The sequence below is a fragment of the Struthio camelus genome, chromosome 9 (genome assembly GCF_040807025.1).
Source record: "Struthio camelus isolate bStrCam1 chromosome 9, bStrCam1.hap1, whole genome shotgun sequence".
NCBI classification, from domain to species: Eukaryota; Metazoa; Chordata; class Aves; order Struthioniformes; family Struthionidae; genus Struthio; species Struthio camelus.
In genome coordinates this window covers 23,420,808-23,445,949 of record NC_090950.1, presented here as the reverse complement: position 1 = coordinate 23,445,949, position 25,142 = coordinate 23,420,808, and the positions used below count along the sequence as shown (strand labels likewise).

The following is a 25,142-nucleotide window of genomic DNA, read 5'->3' as shown; positions in this document are numbered from 1 at the left end:
GTGATCGTGGACGTGATCGGATCTCTCTCCTTTAGGGAAGAACTGTGCCTGTCTGACCTCTTTCTCCTGGCTATAACTTGGTTCACAGCCAAGGAGATTTTGCTTTGTGCCCCTCTAGTAGCGATTCTGATTTTTCTCACACACTTTTGGCTTTGCCATTTGACAACGTTTGCGGTACTGTCCGGGCCTAATGCAACGCTGCCTTTTTTCGGAAAATACCTAATTCCGGACGCTGCAAAGTTTAGCTAGGGGTCTAAAATCTGATGGGACCGGAAACGCTTCTTCAACCGTTCAGCCGCTTCTGTGTGCGTATCTGGTGGTGGAGTCCCAGTGGAAAATGGATTTGCCAAAAGGAGCCACCTCTTTTTTTTTTTACTTTTTAGAAGACTTATTCTGTTGAGATGTTCCTACTCTTAACGGGACGGACGGCCCCACTGAATTTCGTAGGCTACTCTTGCGGCGAGGAACTAAAGATAAGCGAAGGGGCGCGTACGACCGACTTGTTTGGCTCGGTTGCCGCCAGGAAGCGACGGAGCGCTGCTTTCTCGGTTATGCCTCGTTAGGCTCGTTTGAGATTTCTAGTGAACGTTTTTCTCTCGGTTTCAAAGCACAGGAAAGGACTCTGACGCGCAGGTGCAGAGAGGTAGAGTATCTTTCTGTCCTACAAGCTAGGCAAACTCTCTGTGGAAGTCATTCGAGGAGTGAGTGGAGAGCTGTGTATTGCCATTTTAATGCGTTTTCCGTAGTATAGGTGCACCCTGTGTATAAGTCGGAGATGTTTAATTTTTCATTGTTGACTGTATGACTCAATGAGGGTATTTGGGTGCGAGGGTAAAAAAGAGCAGAGCTTCCTTTACAGTTACTAAGGCTTTTTATCGTGGCGAGGAAAATCGTTACGTGAACGAGTCACCGATAATAAAAACTGTAGCTGTTTCAATTATGTTTGCTTCCTCCCCCAGCAGGCGTAACACAATTTTCTGAACCGCTCAGCCCCGCGGTGCCTCTCAGAAGCTGAGAGCGCGCCGGCTGCGCGACTCGGCTGACGCGGCGCTCTGAGTTGGCTGCCTCTGTAGGCATCTGCCTTAATCCCCGGACCGTACGAGGAACTTGGTGTTACGTGCCTCAATTTAGTATGAGGGCGTAACATGAGCAGGTAGTTAATTTTTCACCGGTTAGGCGTTAACGTGCAGCTAAGTTGCTCCTAACGGAGCCGAGAGATTTAACTGGTGTGAGAGGAGTACGCCGGAAGAATTTTGTTAAAGATAAATCTTCAGATGCGAATGTTGTTCTGTGTCACCGCTCTCTTAAAAAAAAAAAAAAAAAAGGGGGGGGGGGGACGGGGGGGTTGAGGGGAATCCATCCCGTGTTTGGGAAGTCAGTCCCTTCCAAAATTGACAGGCTGGCGCGTGCTGACCGTTATAGCAGGATGCGCTTGATTGGCTCTGCCTTCCCCAACGCACCGAGGGTGCGTGCGTGTAATTTTTTGGCCGCTTTTTCCGACTCCTATACGGTGTGGGAAGAAGTGACCGGTAAGGAGGCTCTCGATTGACATGGAAATCTATTGGGTAAATGTAAGTCACGACAGTATGGAGGGGGGAAGTTAGTACTGGATAAACGCATCAGGTAAAGCACAGGCCTATAAGCGTATAGGCCTTTATCCTCGGCAGGAAAGCTGAGGAGCGTTTAAGTGTGGTCCTAGCGAACGATAATCGGCTGTGTTGATCCCGGGAACTGTCCCGAAAGTATCGGGCGTGTGTTCTGTATATGATGTGTATTCCGCTTAAACCACTATGTCTTGTCCTGTGTCTCTCTCTTAGAAAATTGCTGTTACTACTTACTGACATGTATGTTCCATCCCTTTTCTGTCCCATTGTAGATGTACTCCAAGAGAGTTGCTTTAAGTGACGAGTTCATCGCGCTGCAGCCATTGTCCAGGGCAAGGAATCAGCTGAGCAAAATTAGGTAGAGTAGGAGGGACGGTTCCTCGTCAACTCTTTTGCATGCTGAAGACGAACTAACCAGTGCTGAGAGAGACGGAAGAGGCATGAGTAGTCGCGGGTCGAGAGGGCGGTCTCTGGAGCGCAGATACAATCGGCGCGGCATATTTCCTGGCTTTGCTCTGTGTTTTTGAGCCGAACGCTTCTCCCGAGTGGCATGTGCGGGACGTTCTTTTTTAGGGGAAAACATCCCTAGCATGATGCTCAACCCTCAGAGTACAGGCCTAGCCCTTCTTGCATCCGTTTTTAAATAATCGCCGTTTCTAGCATGGTTGTAACGCTTTTAATTTCTTTGTGATCCAAATTAACAGTGCTTTTTGCATGTCGGGTCGCGTCAGCTTCATAAGGCTGCGGCAGGCAGGTCCGCGTGTTTCAGGCAGCGGCGTATTGCCAATCGCTGGCCCGTTTTAATTTGCTTTCACGTGCGGGGAAAGCGCGGGAAACGTTGGAAGCGCGGGCGCGTACGTACGCGTGTGCAGCCGAGGCTTTTCGTGTTGGTTTCGCGCTTCTGTGAAGCGAGTGTTGTTTGTTTGCCTTGTTTTATGGATGCGTGTTCCCAAAGGCGTTTGAGTACAAAATCTAACAAACCGTCGGAGAGAAGATTAGAGCGTGTCCGTGTGTGTGTGTAGGTTAGGATTCTGAAACTGGTCAAGTGCCCCGAGGTCGCTGTATGATGTGTGTGTTATCACGTGCTGGTTGTCCTTTGTAAGACAGAGACACGCTTATGCGTGAATGATGCCTTAGCCCGTTTGGCGTTTTGCCCCGCCCTTGTCTACGTCGGTGTCCCGTGGCAGGAAGTAATGTGGAGAACGCGTTTTTTTAAGCGTGATTTGGCGGGGTCGCTGTGGCGTCTGAAGAGGTATCGATACCTGCCGGTCAGTACTAGGGCACGCCGGCGACCTAGACTCGGTGGGAATTTGTTCCCGTTTGTTTAAACGGGGGAAAGGAGGAGAGAGGAAGCTGACCTTTTAAATGACTGGCGGAAGATTTTTGACAGTTAATTGCAACCAGGGCCACAAAAGTCCTTTTTTTTTAAAAAAAAAAAAAAAGGGGGGGGGGGCGGGAAGAAGGGGAAAAGAGGAGAGAAAAAGTGGGGAAAAGGGGGGAAAGGAAGATTAAAAAGCAGGGAAGTAGTGGGGTGGGGGGGGAAGGGGAGAGAAGGAGGTAAAAGGCAGGAAGGAGTGTGGGGGAAAAGGAAGATCGTTTTGTTGCGGACTAGCTTTTCCTCTGTCAGAGAGCGCTAGGCTCTTGCGAGGAGAAGCTTGAAGGGGCCGTTGTGTTCAGTTCCCTTGTTACCGTGTTGTAAGTGTTATTTGGCAGGCTGAAATCTACCGGGAGGTCTGCCGTTGAGACTTCTAGACGCTCTGGGGAGCCAGTGTTTTTAAAGCTCGGCTCTTATTACCTTTAAAACAGAGGCCGACTGCAGTACACCTCTTTGAATTGAGTAACCTTAGGAACGTGTTGGGGTTTTTTTTCCACTGCAAAAACGGTATAGGTTGGCTTTTTAAGTTCTTGATTTGTCAGGGTCCTTGAAGTGATTTGCCTTTTGAAACTTTGGATTAAGTCTATTTCCAGTAAGCCTGTTTTCCCGCTTGGCTATTGCAGCGAACCGCGCGGTGCCTCGCTGGTCCCCCGAAGGTTTTATGCTAAAAGATGCTGTTTAAATGTTTCACAACTGAGCCCGTTTTAGGGGTTATGCCGCTGGGTGGTAAAGGAAAGATAAAGCTGTCTGTTAACGTAGCAGTGCAGTGACTAAAATATTGAGAATGGGGGAACGTGTGCAAATTGGGGGGGGGGGGGGGCACGACTTTATATTACACTTTGGGAAGGAGTTGGAAAAACTTACAAGTGATCGCGCACATCCGGTTCTGATGCGTGGCAGAGCACGCTTTGACTCGAGTAGCTGGTGTTAGGTGTCCAAATCCCAGGGATTTGTACGCGCCGAGTGCCTTACGCTGCCGGTTTGAAGTTGTGAAGTGCAACGAGAAAGAACCGCAGACTCGGGTTTCTGCGGCTCTTTGTTCATAGTCTTCAGACGAAGGTCGAGCCATTCTGAGGATCCTTACTTGAAACGGGCAAGGGAAAATCAGTTAAGAGATGGAAACTGCTCGCTTTTCTATGCTAAACGAAAATGAATGTGGAGGTAAGACCGCTGGCCGCTTTCTGTAGCGTCCGGGACGGCCGTCTGCGCTTCCAAAGTTACAGAGCAGAAGAAACGAAGAAAGCGGGAGCGGGAAAAGAAAGGGCCGCTCGGTGAAGGTAGCGGTAAGTGGTTAGTTCTGTCCCGCCTCGCTTGTACGTGCCCGTTCGATGTTAATTTTGCGTCCTCTGTGACTGCGGATAGCACGTAGGTTGTTGGAAGGAATTTGGTGGGTTTTTCGGTGCTGGGTAACCGTGTAGTAAAAACCTGGAGAGGGATCTAGCGCCCGGTTGAACGGAGCTACGCTTTGTTCCGCGAACGTGCTTCTTGTCCCGTTGATGGGCAAAAGGAGAATGACTGTGAATGCAGCTGTGAACGCGGGTGAAAAGATGTGTGTGATGGTATTACCGATTGTTTTATATGCCGACGTGGGCCTGAGGAGCGTACGTGAAACGTTCGGGTTGATAAGTACGTCTGGTGGTATACTGGTTAGCAGCCTGGGGGGAGGGTCTTTTAGGTGTCTGTGTGATTCGTGCTAAGTCAGGAAGGCGGTCTTGTGCTCAGCTGTTGAATTCCTCCCTCCGACCTTCCCTGTCGCTTCTGTAAACGGGGACGAAGAGGAAATCGGGCAGTGCGGCTCGGGTGCAGGCCTTATGCTTTCCGGTAGACGGATGGCCGAGTACTTGCTTTTCGACAAAGTTCTTTCCTTCCTCCGTGGCTGTCTCTCCTGAGGGTCTTGGAACGCGTGCAATAGATGTCTTGGGGTGCTAATTGGGCTCTGCGGTGTTTCCTTTCGGTTTTTTCTGGGCGCACGAAGTTCCGCGCGGGAGGCGGGAGGCTTGTTTGCCCGTAAAGGTGCGTGCGTGCGTGCGTAATGTCTCGGTGCTTGAGAACCGGCAGACATCTTAAGCCACGTGTGAGCGGGCAGTGTCGCTCAAACGGATCTTTTTCGATCTGTCTCTGAAGGCAGTTCTAATCACTGATGCAATTCTCTGTGCTTTTGGATTTTTGACGTTTGGGCGGCTTCCTCTCTGTGCAGATCTGCTTTCTTTAGCTGTCTCCGTGCAAAGATTCGTGGCCCGATCTTTAAGGCCTTCGTTACGTGTCTGGGATGGTTTTTTTTCTTTGTTTGTTTTTTTCCCTCTAGTTGCTGCTGCTTCTGATTTCCCTCCTAATAGCTATCGGACCTAGTCCTCTCCAGCTGTGTGGAAGTCAAGAGCAGACAGCTTTCTGTTCCTGTTGTAGTCCGTGTTTTCTGTAGGGAACGTAGGATTTCCCAGAAGACCGTCTATTCACGTGCCAACGTGCGCTCGTGCTAGTGAAGCGGACCGGAACGTCTCAACGTGCTGAACTGTGAACGAGCGTAACGTCTTCTTTCATGGGTTTGTATAGCGTCTGGCATAGGGCGGTGCTGATCTGTGAGCTAGTCTGCAGCAGGAAGAGGGAATAAATGAGAAAACGGATTCTGTGACGCTTATCTTGAGTCACGGAAGCGCGCGAAGGTTCTTAGGTCGAGGTCGTTTTGTCTGGTGGCGTTGAAATAATGACATGATTTAGCAGTAGTAGGTTTACTTGATTTAAGGAGATGGAGAGGAGAAAAACTGGAAGAACGTTGCAAACGTAAGTGGCGGTGTAGCTGTTCCGGGCCAGCGTTTGTAGGATAGTAGTAGCCCTCTCGTGAACTGGCTGAATCGGTGGATTTGCGTGGATTGAGAACTGGCTGAATCGCAGAGCTCAGAGGGCTGTGGTCAGTGGCGCAGTCTAGTTGGAGGCCTGTAACTAGCGGTGTCCCCCAGGGGTCTGTGCTGGGTCCAGTCTTGTTCAATGTATTCACCGATGACCTGCGCGAAGGGACAAAGGGACAGAGTGCGCTCTCAGCGAGTTTGCTGACGACACGAAACTGGGAGGAGCCGCTGGCACCCCAGAGGGTTGTGCTCTCGTTCAGAGGGACCTGGACAGGCCGGAGAGCTGGGTGGAGAGGAAGCTCATGAAGCTCCACAGAGGCGAGTGCAGGGTCGTGCCCCTGGGGAGGAATAAGCCCCTGCGCCAGTCCAGGCTGGGGGTTGACCTGCCGGAAAGCAGCTCTGCGGAGAAGGACCTGGGAGTGCTGGTCGACGACAAGTTGACCGTGAGCCAGTGACGTGCCCTTGTGGCCGAGAAGGCCGACGGTATCCTGGGCTGCGTGAGGGAGAGCGTGGCCACCGGGTGGAGGGAGGCGATCCTCCCCCTCCGCTCGGCCTCGGGGACGCTGCATCTGGAGGACTGCGTCCGGTTCTGGGCTCCCCAGTACGAGAGAGATGTGGAGCTCCGGGAGAGAGTCCAGCGGAGGGCTGCCGAGCTGAGGAAGGGACTGGGGCGTGCCTCCTGTGAGGAAAGGCTGAGGGAGCTGGGACTGTTCGGCCTGGAGAGGAGGAGGCTGGGGGCGGGCGGGCGGCGGGATCTGATCGAGGCGTGTGAGTATGTATCTGAAGGGAAAACGTCGAGAGAACGGGGCCAGACTCTTCTCCGTGGTGCCCGGCGACAGGACGAGAGGCGACGGGCACGAACCGAGACCCGGGAAGGTTCCGTCTGAGCGGGAGGAAAAACGTCTTTACTGTGAGCGTGACAGAGCACTGGCACAGGTTGCCCGGAGAGGCGGTGGAGTCTCCTTCGCTGGAGATATTCACAACCCGCCTGGACGCGATCCTGGGAAACGTGCTCTAGGTGACCCTGCTGGAGCAGGGGGGTTGGACTATAGATGATCTCCAGAGGTCCCTTCCAACGTCAACCGTTCGGTGATGCTGTGAAGCGTCCGTGTGGCATCAGACGGATTGGCGGCTAGGGCCTGGGCTCAAGGAAATACGCTGGAGCGTTCCTAACTCGCTGTACGGGGATAAATATGGTTCATTTTCAACAAAGCACCCGCTGCGTATTTCAGTGCGATTAAAAGTTTAGCTGGAAGGTCTGTCTTGCGGCTGCGTGTAGGACCCCCTCTGATACGAGGAACAAACTGAAACGATCCTTCCTGTTCGGAGGAGGAGAAACGGATCCCGAAATCTAAACTAGGTTTCCAAATTACTGCTTTGTTGCTTTTTAGTCCGTGGTGCGCAAAGAGTCTATGGTGCCTTTGAACACCGGTGTGCTGGTAAGCCATGTTTGAGTCACCGATTAACTTGGGGGAAATTGCCTCTTTCCCATGTAAATATGCCTTGTTTGCAAGAGCGTGTTTGTGAAGTGGAAAAATCAATAAATGTGATAATTGCTGCAAATCGATGTAAGCATGGTGCTCTGTAAGCTGTGTTGCTTTTCTGTCCTTCCAGATGGAAGAAGATAAGGGTTCAGTCAGCTCAGCACGTGACTTTGCTGAAAGCGAGCGCAGAGGGGAGGACGATAGGCAACTGCTAGATCCATCTAGACTGCAGGACAGTTCTTACGTTCGCTAGGTAGTACTCTCGCTGTACCCTGATGTGTTTGTGTGTGTATATACGTGTTTACATATCTATGGTATCGAGTCGGTCGTGCGGCCCTCCCCAGAACACCCCTATTTTTGCTATTTGCAAGAGAGCGTACGTCGCAGTGTGGCTTTGGCGGTGTTTTATCGGACTGAATCGCTCTCTCTTATTTGGCGTGTCAAGGGCTTTTTGGTGCATCGCAGGAAATGGCCTGTTATGCTATCAAGTATCGTGCGGTTGTCATCGCGGATCTTACCTTTTGAGAAGACCTTACTTAATTTGCAGCCCCGAGGTCAGTAATAGCAGGCATTTCGTTAGGTTTGTTGAAATTTCTGGGCCTTGGGCCTCCTGCCGTTTGTTTCCTGAGGACGCGGTTCGGGTTGTCGGAGACGGTTTTGCTCCGCCGTCTTACTGTGTCGGGCTTTGCTTTGGTGTGAAATGATGTCTGCGTTTGTCTGGGACAGAGAGGAAAGTGACAGAAAGAGACTCTCTGGCATAATATAAACGTCTGTCTCCCAGGCAGCTGGCGTAAATGTAAAAGTCTATATTTGCCGGGCGGTGACACGCAGCGTGCCTACGTATAAAACTGCATTTGTTTTCAGGCCGTGTCTGTAACGCTCTCCTAATGTTACTTTACGCTTAACTGGGGATTAGATAGACAGTAAGCATCGCGTCCGAGGTTCTGTAAGGTCACGTTTGCTCTTTGAAAAGAAGAGGACGTTATGCCTTCTGTCAGTCATTGTGCACGTGTGATTTTGAGTCTTTATAGAGGAGTACCTGGCTTGAGAATACCAAAGAGTTTTAGTGAAGAGGAGCCTTCCCCCCCCCCCCCCCCCCCCCCCAAAATCCGGAGCTGAGGATTCGGTGCTCGGGAGCGGGTTTGGGTGACTTTCTGGTTGCTCTTAGTGTCGGTTTTTAGTGGCGTCTGGGACTGCTGGCTCTCACGTGGGCACGTAGTATCCCCCAGACCTCCTCTGCCCGGGGCTCTGAAGGTTGTGCTTTCCCTCTGCGGTGCCTGGATTGGAGGTGTTTTGTGCTGTTCTGTGTTGCTGCTGACGCCGCACTGGAGATCAGTGCGCACGCTTCAGGGAGCTTGCTTTTGACCGCCTAATTCCTTTGTGTAGTCTGCCGTTCGATATGTTGCGAGTGCAGCGTTAGATCGCCGTGAAGGCTGTATTTGCTGTTTCGGCAAAGCTGTAGATCGGTGCTCTTCGTAATGGTGGTACGTTCCGTGACGGTACCGTTGTGACTAGATAGGATGGCCGTCGACTGAGGAAGTTCCGGGACTCGGGCTCTGCTGACGTTTGCGGTCGCGGTGCGTCGTCGTCGGGTGCGGGGCGTAGCGGGTTGTCTGTTTTGTTTTACCGAAGGCCCCTTCTGGCTCTGTCTGGTGTGGTGGTGGTGGTGCTGCTGCTGCTGTCTCGCAGGGGTTTACAAAGGTACCTTGTCCTTTTAAAAGTTGACTTTGTGGCAAGGAGACCTGGAGAGCGAGCGTTAGGGGTGTGGCGGCGCGCGTTCTGAGCGCGCTTCTCGTTTGTGGCCCCTGAGCTCCTGCGACTGAAACGGGTATCAGTTTGTAACGCTGTCTATAGATTAGGGTAGTTGCGAATAGCTGGCGCTCCTATAAGCGTTGTGTTAAGCGGCGTGGGGGAAGGAACCGCAGAGACCGCGGGGAAGCGGAACAGAGCTGAGGGGAGAGGTAGACGTGGGAAGGAGTGCCAGTCTGTGCCGCTTCTGCCCGGGGTGAGCCTCCGTGTTCCTCTCGGCGTGGAAGATCAGGCTGGCCGGTTGGCCCGCGTGCTCCCTCCTTTTCCCCCCAGCTGCCGTTTTCTCCTGGCTTTCCGAGAGCCTTTGGTCGCGATTAGTAGGAAGCGTGCCGTTCTGAAACGGTTGTCTGTGCAGGTGCCGGTTTTGGGGGATTGGGAAGGAGGACGTCTCCGCATCATGGGCCCTGTCGGTAGGGAAACTTGGATGAGGTTCTTTGCCTCCTTGCAGAACTGGGCAAGCGTGAGAGGCGTGGAAAGACGTTAGGTCTGGAAACTGAAGTCTGTCGGGCAGCAGCGGTCGTCCGCCTTAGCTTCTGCCGTAGCGCGCCAAAGCGAGGGGAGCTCTTGAAAGTGAGCTGTGTCCTGCCGTAGGCTCAGACGACTCCTCCCGGACTTTGTCGTTCGCTGCCGACCGAGAGCGAGGCGAAGGTAACGGACGCTTAAAAACGGCCCCTGTGTCGGGCCTTTGTTTGACAGGATGCGCTCGTGGAGTTTTTAAGTGAATTAAGAAGCCTTGCCCGCACCCTGTGTTTTTATGTCCTTCTGGAAAGGATAGCAAAATGGATTTCGGATATTCGCTCTCCAGCTTTGCGGTAGCGCAAAATTGCTGTTGGGTTTTAGTTGCGTTGCGGTTGACCAGCGCTCGAGACTAACGTAGAGGAGCGTGCCGACAGACGGCGTTTAAAACCGTTACGTGTCCGTGTGACTTCTTTCGTTTGATTTGGGTCCCTTTCTCACATACTCAGAGCGGACAGTAGAAAGCGTACTGTGTTAGTTGTGAATTGTGCTTCATAGTAGCGTGAGTCTGACTGAAGTTCCTTAATGTCAGTCTGCCGTTTGTATTTAGACAAAGATCTTTACCAGGGGAGGAACGCGCTTTGGCGCCTTTCCCGAGCTAGGGGGGGTAGTCGTTAGTCGTCTCACCTGGACTAGGGCGTCTCGATCGCTACGGGAAGTAGCGTTCTGTGCTTGTGGAGGAATAATGAAAGCTTGCGATCGGTTTGCTGCGTGTTGTTTTGTGGCCTTGCTCTGAAGTTTGGTCTCTGGATAGAGCTCGCTTTAAGTAGCGCAGAGTTGCAGCTTGTCCAGATGGCTGGACCTCCCCTGGGGTTAATCGAGGCATGACGGCTTACGCCGCATGAGGCTGTGCTCCGGAGATTTGCTATAGCTATAACCCGTAGAAGTGCCAGGCAGTTTAGTTCCATCGTCGAGCAGAGACGGTGCGAAACGATCACCGTACTCTTGGCGAGGCCGCGTTCGAACCTTGGCGAGCTCGACGGGCTGAGCGTTTGTGCTTATAGCCCGGGAAATGGCGGTGTTCTTGATTGCTGGGGTTTCCCTGTAAACTTGAAAAATGTTCCGCGCTAGCCTTAGGAAAGTTTCAGATAACGTCTTGCTCGCTAGAGTCGCTCGATACTGATTGTTGTGTTTTTTTTTTTTTTTTTTTTTTGCCCCCTTCTTTCCAGCTTACTGAGACAGGTTCAGGTGTCAACTGCTTGGACTCCATGTGCTGCCTCTCAGATGGGGAAACAGCATGCGCACCTCTTAGAAGAAGGCTGGAACGACTAATGGGAAGATGTAGTCCGACCCGGGTCAACAGGTGTGGAATTTCTCTCGATAGCCTTTGCTGCAGGCGATTCTCCTATAAACTGGAACCCGATGAGCCCGCAGCGGTAGATGTCTAGTGCACCCGCTGCAGGTTGTGTGGATTTAATAGGAAACGCACCTCTGTAGTGTGCTTTTTTTCACCCTAACATATTAGTTTCTTGTTTCTTTTTGAGTGTTTTCTTTCGGGGCGGGGAGGGGGGGAGGTGGGTTTCCAAAGATTGCTGTTGAAACGGTTACTTGGGCTTAGTACAAGATCTCGTGTTGTATCTGTCGTAATTTTTCTTAATTTGTACGTTCTTCTCTTTAGAAAATCGAGCCGCGACGCTGTGCGTGTTCTCCTGATTGTTGATTGTCTTTGCCTTTGCAAATCAGGAGGCGTTTGTAAAATCAGGAGACCGTTGCCGTTGGTTCTTGATGTACGACCTCCAAATATTTACCTTGGAGTTTGCGTTACTTCTGAAGATATGCAAAAGGCTCACGCTCCCCGCCCTTAGTAGAACTTCATTTTGTTGGCGGGAGAGCCTTTAAATCTTTCAGCTGGTGATCGATAGGAAAATTAAATATTTTTGTAGTATAACTTTTATAATATATTTCTAAAATCCAAGTAATTGACAGCCGAGAGCCTTTAGGGTTCTAAGAATTTTAAGCCTTTTTTTCAGTTTTAGAAGGTATCTCGTCAAAATCGTGAGTGCCATTGGAAAGCGTGCGCTAAATAAATGTTTGCCTCCTCAAACCGTATGTGTGAAGCAAACCTCGATGGGTTTGAAGCCCATGAGAGTAACTGGAAACGGTGTTGAGGAGCCGTCCGGCTCTTGCAGCAGGCGTGGCTGTGATAAAAGCTCTCGCTACGTCTGCTCACGTGCCATCTCCCCGTTTCCCGGTAGAGAGGGTTAGCTAAGGAACGCGGAAATATTTGGGGGTAGAAATAAAAATGGTCTTTTGTACGTCGTGATCTCTCCCTCACCGGAATGATGTCATGGTCCTTCATCACGCCAACGGCAGGCCCGAAGAAGTTTCGCCTCCCGCGTTTTCGAGGGGACTCGTTTCGCATTTGAGCAACTTTGTCCCTTGTGGTTAAAGGCCATGGCATCATTCGTTTGGTATCAGATCTGGCGCGAGTCATTTTCACTGATGCGCTTCCTCAGTTCTGAATTTTACCCTGCGGTATTGACTCGGTATGAAGCTCATCTCTGTTTTCAGACTTGCGTGGTGCGCGGTGTCCGTGGTTCCGGTCATTTTCGCTCTCTTGGCTTGCTTATGAAAATTAATTTAACGTTTCTGCCAATCTAGGACGTGATTATGCAAAATGTTTCTGTCCGTACAGAGAAATGAACTGTTACGATCGAACGCATTTCTGATCAAAGCTCTCACTGTATAGAAGGTGGGCACGATGTGCAAAATAAACGGTTTGATATGATTTTTAATCTACGAGGTGAGCGTTTAATTGGTCTAAAAATCAACGATTGGGTCGCGGTCCCGCTGAGTGTTTTGATTTTCGCTTGTCCTCTGGCAAGCTGTGCTTTGCCAATGAGGAGCTCGGCAGCTTTTTCACTTTGCTCTTATCCGAGAAGTGTAGATTTTTAGCTGAGGTTTGATTTAGTAACGCGCAGTCTTACGAGGTAGGTGTTCTGGGATTGATTTGCCGCTACGCCTTTGCGTTTTTACTGCTTCCTCCTTTTCCGCCCGTTTTGATTTTCTCTGAGCGCTTCAAAATACTTATTGAAGATGAAATCATATTTGACAGAATACGAAGCACTTTTGGAAGACTGCTTTTTCTCAGGCGTCTTGTCTGTTTACCTGTGGCTGTCACACAAAGTTCCATCTAGCTGAATAATGTTAGCGTTGCTGGAACGTGCAGGCGCACGCATTAACCGAATATGCAAAACTGTGGTGGTGCTGTGCTAAAGGCCTGAAGGTATGTCGGTTGTGCTTCTGCCTCTGGTTGAAATGGCTCCTAACCCTCTAGTTTCACTGGATTTTGCGAGCGGTAGACATAGAAACAAGGCGCTTTATTGCATTCCAGTCTTGTTTGCTTCTTGTCTTATGTGCTTTTTTCCACTGTCTTCCGCTCGTTTCACTCAGCGTTTACAGCTAAACGCTAGTCTAAAAGTCAAGGTGCTAGCAGGAAATTAACGTTATTCCCGCGCGCTTTCCGCACGGTACGTGAAAGTTTTGTTTTAGTAACGTACTAATGGCTTAAGTCATGTGCGACGACGGCAAGCTCTGAAAAGATGAAGGGTCAGTTAAGAACTCTCTCTGGGGATTTATAAAACGCCTCTAAATTTCAAGCTTGGCGTTTGTTTGCCAGCTCGATCTGCCGTGATTGTACCTAGGAGTCGGTGGCTTCGGAAGATCGCGCGGTCCCGAACGGAGCGCTTTGTGCGCTTCTGCGGTATGAAGCGGCTTCTTATTCCACCGAGAGGTAGCTGCAAATGGTTGTCGTTGGATGAGGCGATGCCTGGAAACGCCTCGTCCGTGAGAGCGCTGTGCCACCGGGATCGCCTATTGAGATGATGTTGACGTAAGACAGCTTGCGTTGTCTTTTCGGTGCGCTCCCGGGGTTCTGTCGAAAACGTGCTGCTGGTATTCTGTCAAATATGATAGCTGACCGTGAAATCAAACGCCGTATCAAATTTTGATCGAAACTGTGATTCGTCCAAGTTGTGTAAGTGCTTAAAGGAGTAGAGGGCCGCAGGAATATAGTCTCTTGCAGTTGCCTGACTGTTTTTTGGGTGCGTGCAGGAAGCAGTTTCCACAGGTTCATTCACCGATTAGAATGTAAAGGGTGTGCCGTAGGATGGTAGAGTGCACGTCTGTGTGTCTGTTCCGTTAAATCGACTGTCGCCTTGTCGGTCGCTAAAGTGCTAAGAATGTTGCATCGCGTATACTCTCGTGTGAGGGAAATCGTTACCGAATCGTTTGGATGGCCCGTTAGTGCTGCTCTAGGCAAGGCAGCGCGTGCAGAAGTTCAAAAGAAGCAGCAGATGACTGACGGAGGTGAGTTTGGAGGCTAAATTCTTTGTATTTGCCTTTCCTGCCTTGCTACCTTTTACTTTCCAGTTTTTCACAAAGGATCCTACAGTATCGCAGAGAAGGAGCTCGACTGAGAACAACGGCCCGTACGTAGTATTTAATCACCGGTAGAAGTGGTTCCTCTTTGAGAGAGGGACGTTGCTAGATCGCATCTGAATCGAAAGCTGTGACCGCTGGAACGTTTCTCCCGTTGCCATAAACGGAGGCTTAAAGGGAACGGTCAGTGGTGAAATAAGTTCCTGGGTGTAGGTGAGGCGGCGTGAGTTGAACCTGCCCGGGACCGCAGGCAGCCCGGGAGGCTTAACGTTAGAACGCCAATATATTGGGCTACCGCAGTCAGCTGCGCGGACCGCGCGGCTTCACGAGAAAGAGGTGATGCCAAAGTGAAATCGTAGCGTTCGCGGTCCCTGAACTTACACGTGCCGGATTCGGTTTCAATTCCTGGGGCACGATAGTCAAACTGTAGTGGTAAAGCTGGCCTGGAAAGCCCTGGTTATTTCGGTTCATAGCAATGCCGATCCTCCGGAGTTGTGAGTGCGCTGTAGCTTGCTGGCCAACAGAGGCTTGTGAGTCGTGCGGTCGATTGGAGTGTAGTTGCCAGAGTTTGAATGAATTGCAGGTGTCTACATGAAAATAATTGATTAGTTTTAAAGAGTTACGTTGACCTTTTTGTTTGTGTGTTTGTTTGTTTTTGTAGACTTTTCTCCTGACCTCTGAATTATAGGTTCCCGGTCAGCCAAACTTTTCTTTTGTTGTCGCTTTAGATGGTGGAGTTCGTCGGATCCCTTCTATGCCAACGACAGAAGCTTCTTGACTCTCTCCGCACTGGACTCGCCCGCTTGCTAACGGGGACGGTTGTAAAAGCCTTGTGGAAGCTCACGTACCTGTAGCGGGGCTTGCGGCAAGTTCAGTGCCGTATCCCTGCCCTAGAGAAGACTCGCGTGACCTAAACCTCTGAAAACCGACCGTGGTTTGTCATGTGGCCTAGCGTAACCTTCATCTGGACAGTAATTGCTTCCGATAATTTTTCTAGCTGTCTCCCCAAGTTGCTAAATAATTTTTAAGAAGAAACGCTTTTACCTCGGACTGTCGAATCGCCTCTCTTGCCGGATTAGCAGATCGGAATCCAGCAGTTGCGACTTGACGTCACTGTAGCCCGGTGGCAAAATGTTTCTCCTCCCGAATCTGGGCGATCCAATAGAACTGAATATACGCGCTGAAAATACAGTAAGCTGTGTTTTTCGTGGTGACCCTTTGCTTCGCTTCGCTTCACGTACGCGCGTTCCTTTTGAGCTGTCTTTCGCGGCTGCTGTCTTAGTAGCTTGCAGAGCGGTCTTGTTTTTTCCGTGGACGGTAGCTACGTTCGGAGAGCCATCGGTTTAGTCCTTTTTGAGAGGGAAACGCGATTCAGATATTTAGGCTGGTTAATGGACGGCAGGATGGTTTTCAGCACGTTGGGAAGGACTGTCAACTTCCGGACCATCTTGTGGAATAACAGGGGAAAGAGCAGGTCGCTGTAGAACCCGGTCATTTTTCATTACGCCCCGGCGTCTTGTTAACGGTTATTGACCCTCACGTGGGGAAATGGGAAAGAGAAAACGGCGAAGTTGATTGTGCGGGTGTCTGCCTGGTGTAAATGTTTTGAGTAACGCATCCGTTTCACGTTGGGGAATTTATTTTTGCGTGTTGCGTTCTTTCTAACGTGTTTATGTTTGGTCCCGTTGTGCTTGGAAGATATAAGTAATGCTGAATTATCTTCATATCTCTGAGGGAGCTGACGCACGGATGGCAATGTTTTGATAGCTAAGTATGCCAATGAAAGCGCGTTGCGCGGGCGCAGCTTTGAACGGTTCGTCTTGCAGGTACATCTTGGTTCCGGTCTGAACGTGTCTGCGCGTTTGGGCCCGGGTAGCCCCATTTGTCCCTTCGTTCCGCTAGGAGTACTGAACCTCCCGGTTGTATTTAGACGCAGGAGGTGAAACGGCGGCGCTCCTGCCGGCGCAATCTGTGGAGCCTTGCCTTAGGTGGCCCTCAGCTCTAGGTTGGCGGAGACGCTGCTGCTTCTGGACTTGGGCTTGAGAATGCAGCTTGAGGTCAGTCTCTGACGTGGAGACCCCGTCTGTATTGGAAGAATCTTCCTCTCAGACAGTTAAGCAAGTCAAGCTGCGCAGGAAGAGTCTGTCTTGGTAGAATACACTGTCAATGGAGCTTAGCCCCTAAATAGCACCTGAAGTTACCTGTTAAATAGAGATGCGGTGAAGCTCAGGGTTTGGACCGAACGGTATCAGCTGCTCCCCGCAAGGTTCTGATAACGGTGTGAAGCGCAGTCTCCCGGCCAAGACTTCTTTTTTCGAAATTCGCAGAAAAAATCCTAGCCTCCTGATGTGAGTGCTCAGTCTGTTGCCAGAGGAGCCTTTGTCCCCCTTGCTACGACTTGCCGAAATCTCCCGCGTGCCGTGAGCTGAGGGAGAAGAGGCGTGCAAGAGGTCCAGCGCTCCCGGCGTCGCACGCGGCGGGTGGTCCTTCCTGCAGACAGCTCTGCTCTTTGTCGTTCTTGTGCGTGCCTGTAACTGGCGTTATTTCGGTTTTCCTCTTAAGCCTCCTGTCATTGTTGTCCAAATAAACTGAAGGCTGCCAAAAGAGGTGGCATTTCCAGATCTCATTTGTAAAGGCGGCGTTTACTCGATCAAGCAACTGTCGTTGCAGCTTTGCTTTGAAACTCGTAGCGGCTCGAGCGTGCAACGGGCGCGTTTCTTCTTTCGCTGGCATAGATGAAAGTGAATTCACGAATGGGTTGGAGAAGCGCTGAAAATGAATTATGAAAGAGAAGGCGAGACAGAAAATGGAAGCGTGGCCAACTCTCCGGTGTCGATAAATGTACGTGCAGCGTTCGGTGAGTTAGGCGCTCGCAGCGCAGCTTACGCACGACAACTGCAGTCGTACGCTACGTCCCCACGTGGAGCGTCCGGATCGCGGTAAGAACGCGTCGTCTGAAAATCGACTCCTGCGAACTGCGTGTAACGGGTATGACGATGTCACTCGATGACTCTCTGTTGGGTGAGAGAGACCTGCTCCGAGGTCTGGTTCCTGCGCGGGGATGCAAGGAGCGGACTGTCAACTCTGGTCAGCGAGGAGACGTTTGTCCGGATACGCCCAAATAAGAGAACGGGCTCGGTTTTTGCCTGCTCTTCTGCCTGTCTGTATATGCTGGCGTATGTGAGCCGTTAATAACGGTTTTCTTCGCAGCGGTTTCTGCTTCTGAGGCAGTCTTTATATGCCCGGGATACCTGAGAAATAAAGCAGTTTGTGGCTTCTTTTCCCTCTTCTAGTCGGATATCTGCTGTTTAGCTGCGTCTTTTAGTTCTAAACTGCAGCGTGTCGCTTCCCGAAAGTGCTTGTTTGTCCGTGTCAGCCGTCACGTTCTGATCGTCCCGTCGGTTTGGGTGGCCTTATGACCTCGTTAGTCTGTGCGGCTAGGATATCATTTACGGACGTCTAAGCTGTGAAAAACTTATGTATGGCGGGTGGCTGAGACGGCGATACGCAGCCCCGGCGCCAAGCGTTTATAGTGGTTCAGTTCTGGGCATGTACGTATTTTGGCCTCTACCGTACCAATATGTTGACTGCGCTTGTGCCAAAGGAGCGCAGAGCTGTATTCGAAGGGTAACTGACGTGCGTTATGTGTTTCTTCAGAACCTTCCGTCTCTTCCTCTTCTTCTTCCTTTTCTCGCTGCTGTCCCTTTTCGGTGACCTTACAACCGCTGGGAAGAAACACGCGTGTAAAGCGTTCGGGGGGAACTTCGGACGCCATCGGCCTGCTAAGGTGTATTTTTCTGTTTGCGGTAAATCTCGGGCAGTAATTTCTCGTTTAGTGGAGCGTCGAATCGGTTTGCGTACGGCCAGACTTTAGGTCTGACGAGTCCCGCAGGTGGAAAAAGTGACTGTGTTTTGTTGATGTTGCAAATCGTTTCACCTTCCTTTTGCTCGAGGAAAGAAGCTTTCGTGTGCCTCGTTGCTAAAGCGTGTGAGGCGGCCGCTGGGTCCGTACCCATAGAGTGCTATGCAAAAATGACCAAAAATGCGTAATCTAGTTTAACGGTGGCGGTATTCTTTTTGATCTGGAGTGAACGGGTGAGGAGGAATTTGCCACGCGGAGGAAACGTCCACGCAGAGGATTCGGAGGAGTGTTTCCTGTACGGCGGAAAAGCCTACGGTAGACGTCCTTGGTTCGCTAAAGCAAGAACGGTGTTTAGTCAGCCTTTACTGTGCGGCGTCTTTGACAGAGCACCTTCTCTGCAGCTACCCTCCGGACAGGATGGAGTCTTCAGCTGATCTTAGTTCCTGTTTTAGGAAAAGTGGCGTTTGATGTTTGTTGTTTAGGGAACCGTCGTTTTGGTTGCCGAGTGTATGGGTTTTTTTTTTTTTTAGGGAGCAGCGGAAAAGATGGAAAAGCAGATGGGAAATGTTCTGTGTTGTTTCACAGACTAAAATGTATGTCTTGTGCTTAACGTGTCCTGTACGTTTTGGGGAACGGTGGGGGGGAGGTGGGGCAAAAATGCCAAGGGAGGAGTGCTGAAACTGTGGGCGTTAACGTTTGCAGGATGATTTGTTGGGTTTTTTTGGTGCAAAAGGTTATTTGAGGAAAGACGCTGCAACCTACGGTGTGTATTAGGCACCTGTGGTTTCTTAGTGGAAACGTTTGGTAATACGTTGGAACGTGTGAAATTTTTTTTTTTAAGATAGGATGACGTCTGTATTGCAAAAATCTTGCTTTTCCAGTGTTAGAAATGTCTCAAAGCTGTTGACTCGGGAGTCTGTGTTCTTTCTAATCGTTTTGCCTGACGTTTTCTATACTTCTGAAGGACGCAACGGTATCGGTGAAATTTGGTGTTGGAAAGTGCTTATCTGGATGCTTCTGAACCATTTATGTTGAGACCGTCTTGGGTTTTTTTAGTGTAGAATACCCAACAGCTGCGTGGCCGTCGCGGAACGAGGAGGACTGTAAAACGACGCCGTAGCAATTGCGTTTGAGGTACGATCCCGGAGCGGGGCGAAGCGTTCGTCGTGGAAACGCGGACTGATTTTTTTTTTTTTTTTTAGCCTTTTTTTCCTGTCCCTCGATTGCCTTCTGGGTAGCCCTTCCTTTTTTGCAGCAGGCTGTTTTTTGCAAAACGTAGGGTGTGTTTCCGCAAACGTGGTGGTGGTTGGTCGTTTTGTATGTTCTGTAACGTTTGCTTGCGGTGGCGTGACTCGTCGGGTGTCCGCTCCCCGTGTCGATGACCTTGTTTATAAACAGGAGGAGGAGGGAAGACGGGCCGCTCGTGGCTGTAGCGGCTCTTTCCGTTGCTCGCCTTAGCAACGAGACGTTTGTGCCTGTAGTTGCCAAGCTCCGGCTTTCCACAGCTGAAATCCTTCAGCTAAGTGCTGCTCGTGGAGATGTCCGGAACTGTGCAATGGAGAGAGACCCCCCTGTGCTGTCTAGAGCTTCTGCGGCTTCCGTTGAAGTGAGCGTTCTCATCGCTCTGAAGTGGTCGCCTCGCTCTAGCTGTTGCCGCGCTATGATGTTGTGTGACGGTAAGCGTACGCGATCGTCATTGCTGTAGATACCGTGGTTTTGCGGTTGTTTCCCGTATGTAAAAATGCATGGACGCGAATGAAACCTGAGGGACCGTGGGCCAAAGAGCTCTCCAGATAAGCTGCAGTGGTTTGGGTGGGGCGCGCTGCGAAGAGCAGCGCGGTTCACAACGTAAAGGGCGACCTGGCCGAGAGAATCCCTGGAACGCGCCTGAATGTGTGGCGGCACGTGTTATTTTGTTACGTGGGAGCGCTAAAGGGAGTTGCTTCGTAAATCGTCCAGAGTCTGGTCAGTCGCCCCTGTTCAGCGTTGGCAGCGGGATGAAAGATGTTCTGTGGGGCACGTGGTTCAGAAAGGCAAAAGCGGTTAAAAACCGGGCTCGCTTGGAGGTATAGCTAGGATGTTGTGACTGCACCCACGAATCTGTTTTTAAAATTCCCAGTTATGGCCCCATTAGACTTCTCACGTCTCTGGTACCTTGCCCAAAGAACAAGCGCAAGTCGATTGTATTGCAGTGGGGAAGAAACAGGAGGAAGTCGAGGTGGTTTCTTTTTTTAAGGGAAAACCGGAACGGTACCTGTGCCAGAAGCATCGGAGGGTACCTTTGTGGTGATGTTGATCTCACTCCCTACTTTTAGGTAAATGAGGGGTCTTGTCAGCTGGAAACTGTCGCAATAATGAGTACAAAGAATCTTGGACCTCTGACACTGTGGCTGCCTCACATTCCTTTTAGACTTTCTGACAGCACGTCAGTATGCTTGCTCGTTGTACAGCTCTGTCAGTAGATGTTGTTTTAAAAAGCAGTTTATGGAAAGTATATTTATGAAATAAAACTTCCACTTCTAGCTGAGACGTTTTGTTAATTATTGCAAGCAGCTACGAGCTGTGCGTGTTCTGGCGCTTTGCGACGGCCCGGTTAGGAACACGGAGAGAGTGCCCGGCCGCCCGCGCGCGCCAAGTCACGCTGGGGTCATCGGCACTGACCTGGGCTGCCCGTTCTTGCAGCCCCTCATCAGCCTTCCAGAACTTGAGCGGTACAGACGGGTCTTGCTTTCCCGAGAGCTTTTGTATCGCAGGTTACTGAAGTAAGGGCAACGATAAATAATAAAAAAAAATCTTCTCCCAAAGTTGTTATTTTCATGCCGCTGCAGTCAGCTGCTCCCAGCGGCAAGGGAAGGCTGGAGCCGGGTGATGGCTCCTTGCCACGTGCAGGAGGGAGCGAGCGAGCGACGCGTCAGGAACGGACCGAATGGCTTGTAGGAAGTCATAGTCTAGGGTCCTTAAGAGAAAATCAGGGGCGATGGAGCAGGATGTGCTTCAGTCAGTCTTTACTGCTAAGGCCACCCCCCGGGAATCCTCGACCGTGGGGACAAGAGAGGAAGGCTGGAGAAAGGAAGACTCTCCCTTGGTCGAGGAGGATCGGCTTAGAGATCTTTTAGGCAGACCTGATGGCTGCGAATGCCTGGGCCCTGACGGAACGCCCCCCCACGAGCGCTGAGGGCGCTGGCGGATGTGATCGCTAGGGCGCTCTCCATCTGCTCGGAAAGGTCCTGGAGAGCAGGAGAGGTGCCTGAGGACTGGAAGAGAGCCAGTGTCACCCCAGTGTTCAAGAAGGGCCAAAAGGAGGCGCCAGGGAGCTGCAGGCCTGTCAGCCTCACCTCCACCTCCGGAAAGGTGATGGAACAGCTCATCCCCGAGGCCATCGCTAAGCAGGTGGAGGACGAGAGGGTGATCGGGAGTAGTCGGCACGGATTCACCCGAGGGAAGTCGCGCTTGACCGATCGGAGAGCCTTCTCCGTCGGGACGACCGGCCGCGCAGACGAGGGGAGAGCGGCGGACGTCGTCTCCCCGGCCTTCGGCGAGGCTTCGGACGCCGTCTCCCGTCACGTTCTCGTAAGCGAGCCCGGCGAGCGCGGGCCGGACGGGGGGGGACGGGGAGGCGCGTCGAAAACGGGCCGAATCACGGAGCTCGGGGTCGCGGTCGGCGGCGCAGGCTAGCCGGAGGCCCGCGGCGAGCGGCGTCCCCCAGGGGTCGGCCCCGGGTCCGAGGGTGCTCCACTTACTCGCCGACGACCTAGGCGAAAGGACGGGGCGCGCCCTCGACGAGGTCGCCGACGACGCGAAGCCGGGAGGGGGGGGGGCCGACGCCCCGGAGGGCCGCTCGGAGGGGCCCCGGCGGGCCGGAGAGCCGGGCGGAGGGGAACCTCCCGAAGTTCCGCGGGGGCGAGGGCAGGGTCCTGCCCCCGGGGAGGCGTCGCCCCCCCACGCCGGTCCGGGCCGGGGGCTGGCGCGCCGGAGAGCGGCTCTGCGGAGAAGGATCCGGGGGTCCCGACGGGCGACGAGGCGGCCCTCCCCCTCCGCTCGGCCCCGGGGAGGCCACGGCCGGGGGACGGCGTCCCGGCCCGGGCTCCCCGGCGCGAGAGGGGCGCGGGGCGCCCGAGACGAGGTAGCGGAGGGCTGCCGAGCTGAGGAAGGGACCCGGGGCGTCTCTCCTGCGAGAGAAGGCCGAGGGGGCTGGGGCTCTGCGGCCCGGAGGGGAGAAGGCCGGGGGGGGGGGGCGGGATCTGATCGAGGCGCGTCGGTGTCCGAAGGGAAAACGTCGAGAGGACGGGGCCGGGTTCTTCTCGGCGGCGCCCGGCGACGGGACGAGAGGCGACGGGCACGAACCGAGACCCGGGAAGTTCCGCCCGAACGCGAGGACGGACTTCTCGACGGGGAGGGTGGCGGAGCGCTGGGGCAGGGTGCCCGGAGAGGCGGCGGAGTCTCCTTTGCTGGAGGTGCTCGAGAGCTGTCTGCACAGGGTCCCGGGCACAGTGCTCTAGGGGACCCTGCTGGAGCAGGGGGGTTGGACTAGATGATCTCCAGAGGTCCCTTCCAACCTCAACCGTTTGGTGATTTGGGGATGGACAGCAGGTCCGGGGTGGTGCACCACGTGCCTTTTTTTTTTTTTTTTTTCTCCTTTCCCACTCCCGACAAAATTTTCTCGGGAGTGGGAAATGTATTTTAAGGTATAAACACTATAGGTATGTAAGCAGTCTGGCTGTAAAATAAAGTGATGATTGGAAAAAAACGAGTTGCAGATTTTTTTTTTTTAAATGTGGTGTTACATACATTTGCTCTAGCCCTGTTTTTTTTTTTGGGGGGGGGGGGGTAAGGGGGCAGTTTTGTCTAGTGCTGGTCTGTGTGTGAGGCCTGAGCAGCTCTGGCCTGCACTACTGCCCCAGCGCAGCTGGCTGCACTTGCCCACCGCTCACGGCTGTCAGGAGCTGCTCGGCACTTGGCCTGCGCAAACTGAGGTGAAAGCAATGGGGATTAGCCAGGGCATCCCAGGACCCACAAGCAGTGGTGCTGGCCTCGTAGTGGCAACGTGCAGCATGGGCTCTTCCTCCACACATGTGTATTTATGAAGTATATGTAATTTGGGGGGGGGGGGAGGTGCAGTTTGTACATCTGCAGAAGCATACATACAAAAATGTACCTATATTACATAATGCATACATACATTAATAGAGTGTGTATGTGTTACACGTGGCAGAAGCACTAGCAAGACCCACAACCTGCTAGGACAGTTTTTTTTTTTTTTTTTTTAAACTGTGTGTTAGCTGCATGTGTTCCAATCCATTTATTTAAGTAAGTTTTTTTCAATTATTTCATTTACACTTAATTTTTTTAATACTAACTACTAGTCTAGAGCTGTTTGTTTGTTAGTGGCTCAAAAAAAAAGTTTCTTGGGGTTGGGGGGGGTTCCTCGTTTTTTTTTTGGGGGGGGGGGGGGGCTGTGAGGCTGCAATGTTTCCTGTCGTCCAGGTTGGAGGTGCTGTGTTTTTTTTGGGGGGGGGGGGGGGTCCCTTCTCCAAACCCCCATCACCATCACACTGTCCCTCCCCACACATCCCCAGCAGCCTGGCAGCATTGCCCTGAGGCTCAGGCCGGGGGGGGGGAGGGGGGGGTAGGTGGGGGGGCAGGGGGAGAGCAAACTTCCTAAATGTACTTATGTGTGCATGCTCATGCAGGTGCATTTATTCATTATGTATTACTGACTTTGTGTGCGTGTGTAGACCTTGGGGGGGGGGGGTGTATATGTATTTTTGTATATAAACTTTCTGTAAACACACACACACACACACACACACACTCTCTCTCTCTCTCTCTCTCTCTCCCCCTCCCTCCCCCTCCCTCCCTCTTACTTACTTCTAAAACTTTTTTGTATACACAGAAAATAAAACCCAACAAGAAGCCCCCCCCCATGATAATAGAAGTAGAAAGTAAGTCACATATGTACTCTCCTCCTGTCCTTTGACAGCACTACTGCAATTGTCACAGCAACAATGGGTTCATTTTTCCATTAGAAAGAAAAGAAAGGTCACATCATAAAAATAAAAAAAAAAAAAATCAGTCTCCACAAGACCTATAATAAATTTAGAAACCAAACAACAACGAAGAAGATGTAACAGCACTCGGGGGGGGGGGGGGGGGGGGGGTGGTGGGGGGAGGAGAGAGACTCTCTGCCCAGACAGTGCAGTCCTGGCTTTGCAAGCTGGTGCCCGTCTAATCACATCCTGTTCCCCCCCCCCGGCAAAAAAAAATTTGCATACTCTTTAGCTATCTGTTCAGCACATTTGCAGTGCTGCCCCAGCCTTTCTGCGATTATGCTGGTCTGAACAAATCACTTCAGTTCTGGGGTCAAACTAGCCAACTCTCAAGGAATGAGCTGGAGTCATCTTCTTTGCTGCGTCCATGTTGAAGCCTTTTGTAATAGCATGTGATGACCTTTTTTTTTTTTTGACTCAGGAAAGCAGAGTGACTTTGAACATTTTTTTGAGCAAAAAAAAAAAAAAAACCCTTGGTCTTTTTTCTGTCAGTGCTGAATCACCGCCTGGTAGCACACTCAGCATTTTCAAGGATTAAGTACTACTTACTGCTGCTTCTTAAGCAGGAAAAGTAGTTATAACAGAAGGGCTGGAAGAGGAAAGAATCCTTGAAGGGGCATTCAAACCCTGTCTAGTAGTGGCTAAAAATGAGAACCCCCCCCCCCCCAAAAAAAAAAAAAAAAAAAAATCAGAAGATGCTCCGAGGCGTGACAGCACAACATTTCTTGTAACAGAGCACTGCAGGGCAAAGGTGTGTTCCCCTCCCTTGACACAAGGGAGGGTAATAATTATCATCATATGGAGTGGGGGGGGGGGAGCTATTCAGTGCAGTTTCCTGGCTGTGGAAGACAAAAAGCTGTGGCAGCAGCAGGCTCGTCACATAGAGAAGAGTGCGGTGAGAGCAACCAGTCAGAAGTGATCGTTGGCACAATTTGAAACGGGAACATACCATCATTTGTTTGGGGACAAGGTGTTGAAACAGCTTTCTAAAGCATAAGTCCAGATCTTGAAACCAGTACGGCATCAGCTCTGAGTTAAGAGTTACAGGTGTTGGTTGGCATTGCAGGGGAAAAAAAAACCTCATTTACATGTTTACTCATTCAGCTACCTTACCCTGTTGGTACTAAGACATTCAGCTGTGTGTTACAATGCAAAAGCCTATTCTCGATCCACCCTAAGCTTTTTAATTCAGCAGCTCTTTAATGATGTAGTCAGCTCCTAG

General features: G+C 51.5%; 1 protein-coding gene across 20 annotated transcripts in view; it reads left to right on the top strand.

Moving 5' to 3' along the window:
* Positions 1-20,395, top strand: part of ATP11B (ATPase phospholipid transporting 11B (putative)) — a 72,765-nt gene extending 52,370 nt beyond the window's left edge. For 4 of the 20 annotated variants that reach the window (XM_068955192.1, XM_068955205.1, XM_068955204.1 and 1 more), the window contains 2 exons: positions 10,801-10,934; positions 11,250-12,366. In XM_068955192.1, the coding sequence (XP_068811293.1) occupies positions 10,801-10,934; positions 11,250-11,436 (321 nt within the window). In that variant the 3' untranslated portion in view covers positions 11,437-12,366. Of the gene's footprint in view, positions 1-1,876; positions 1,963-7,436; positions 7,560-10,800; positions 10,935-11,249; positions 12,367-14,739 lie in introns of those variants that run through there. The other 16 variants (XM_068955197.1, XM_068955206.1, XM_068955193.1 and 13 more) reach the window with 11 other exon arrangements.
* The last annotated feature ends 4,747 nt before the right edge of the window (positions 20,396-25,142 follow it).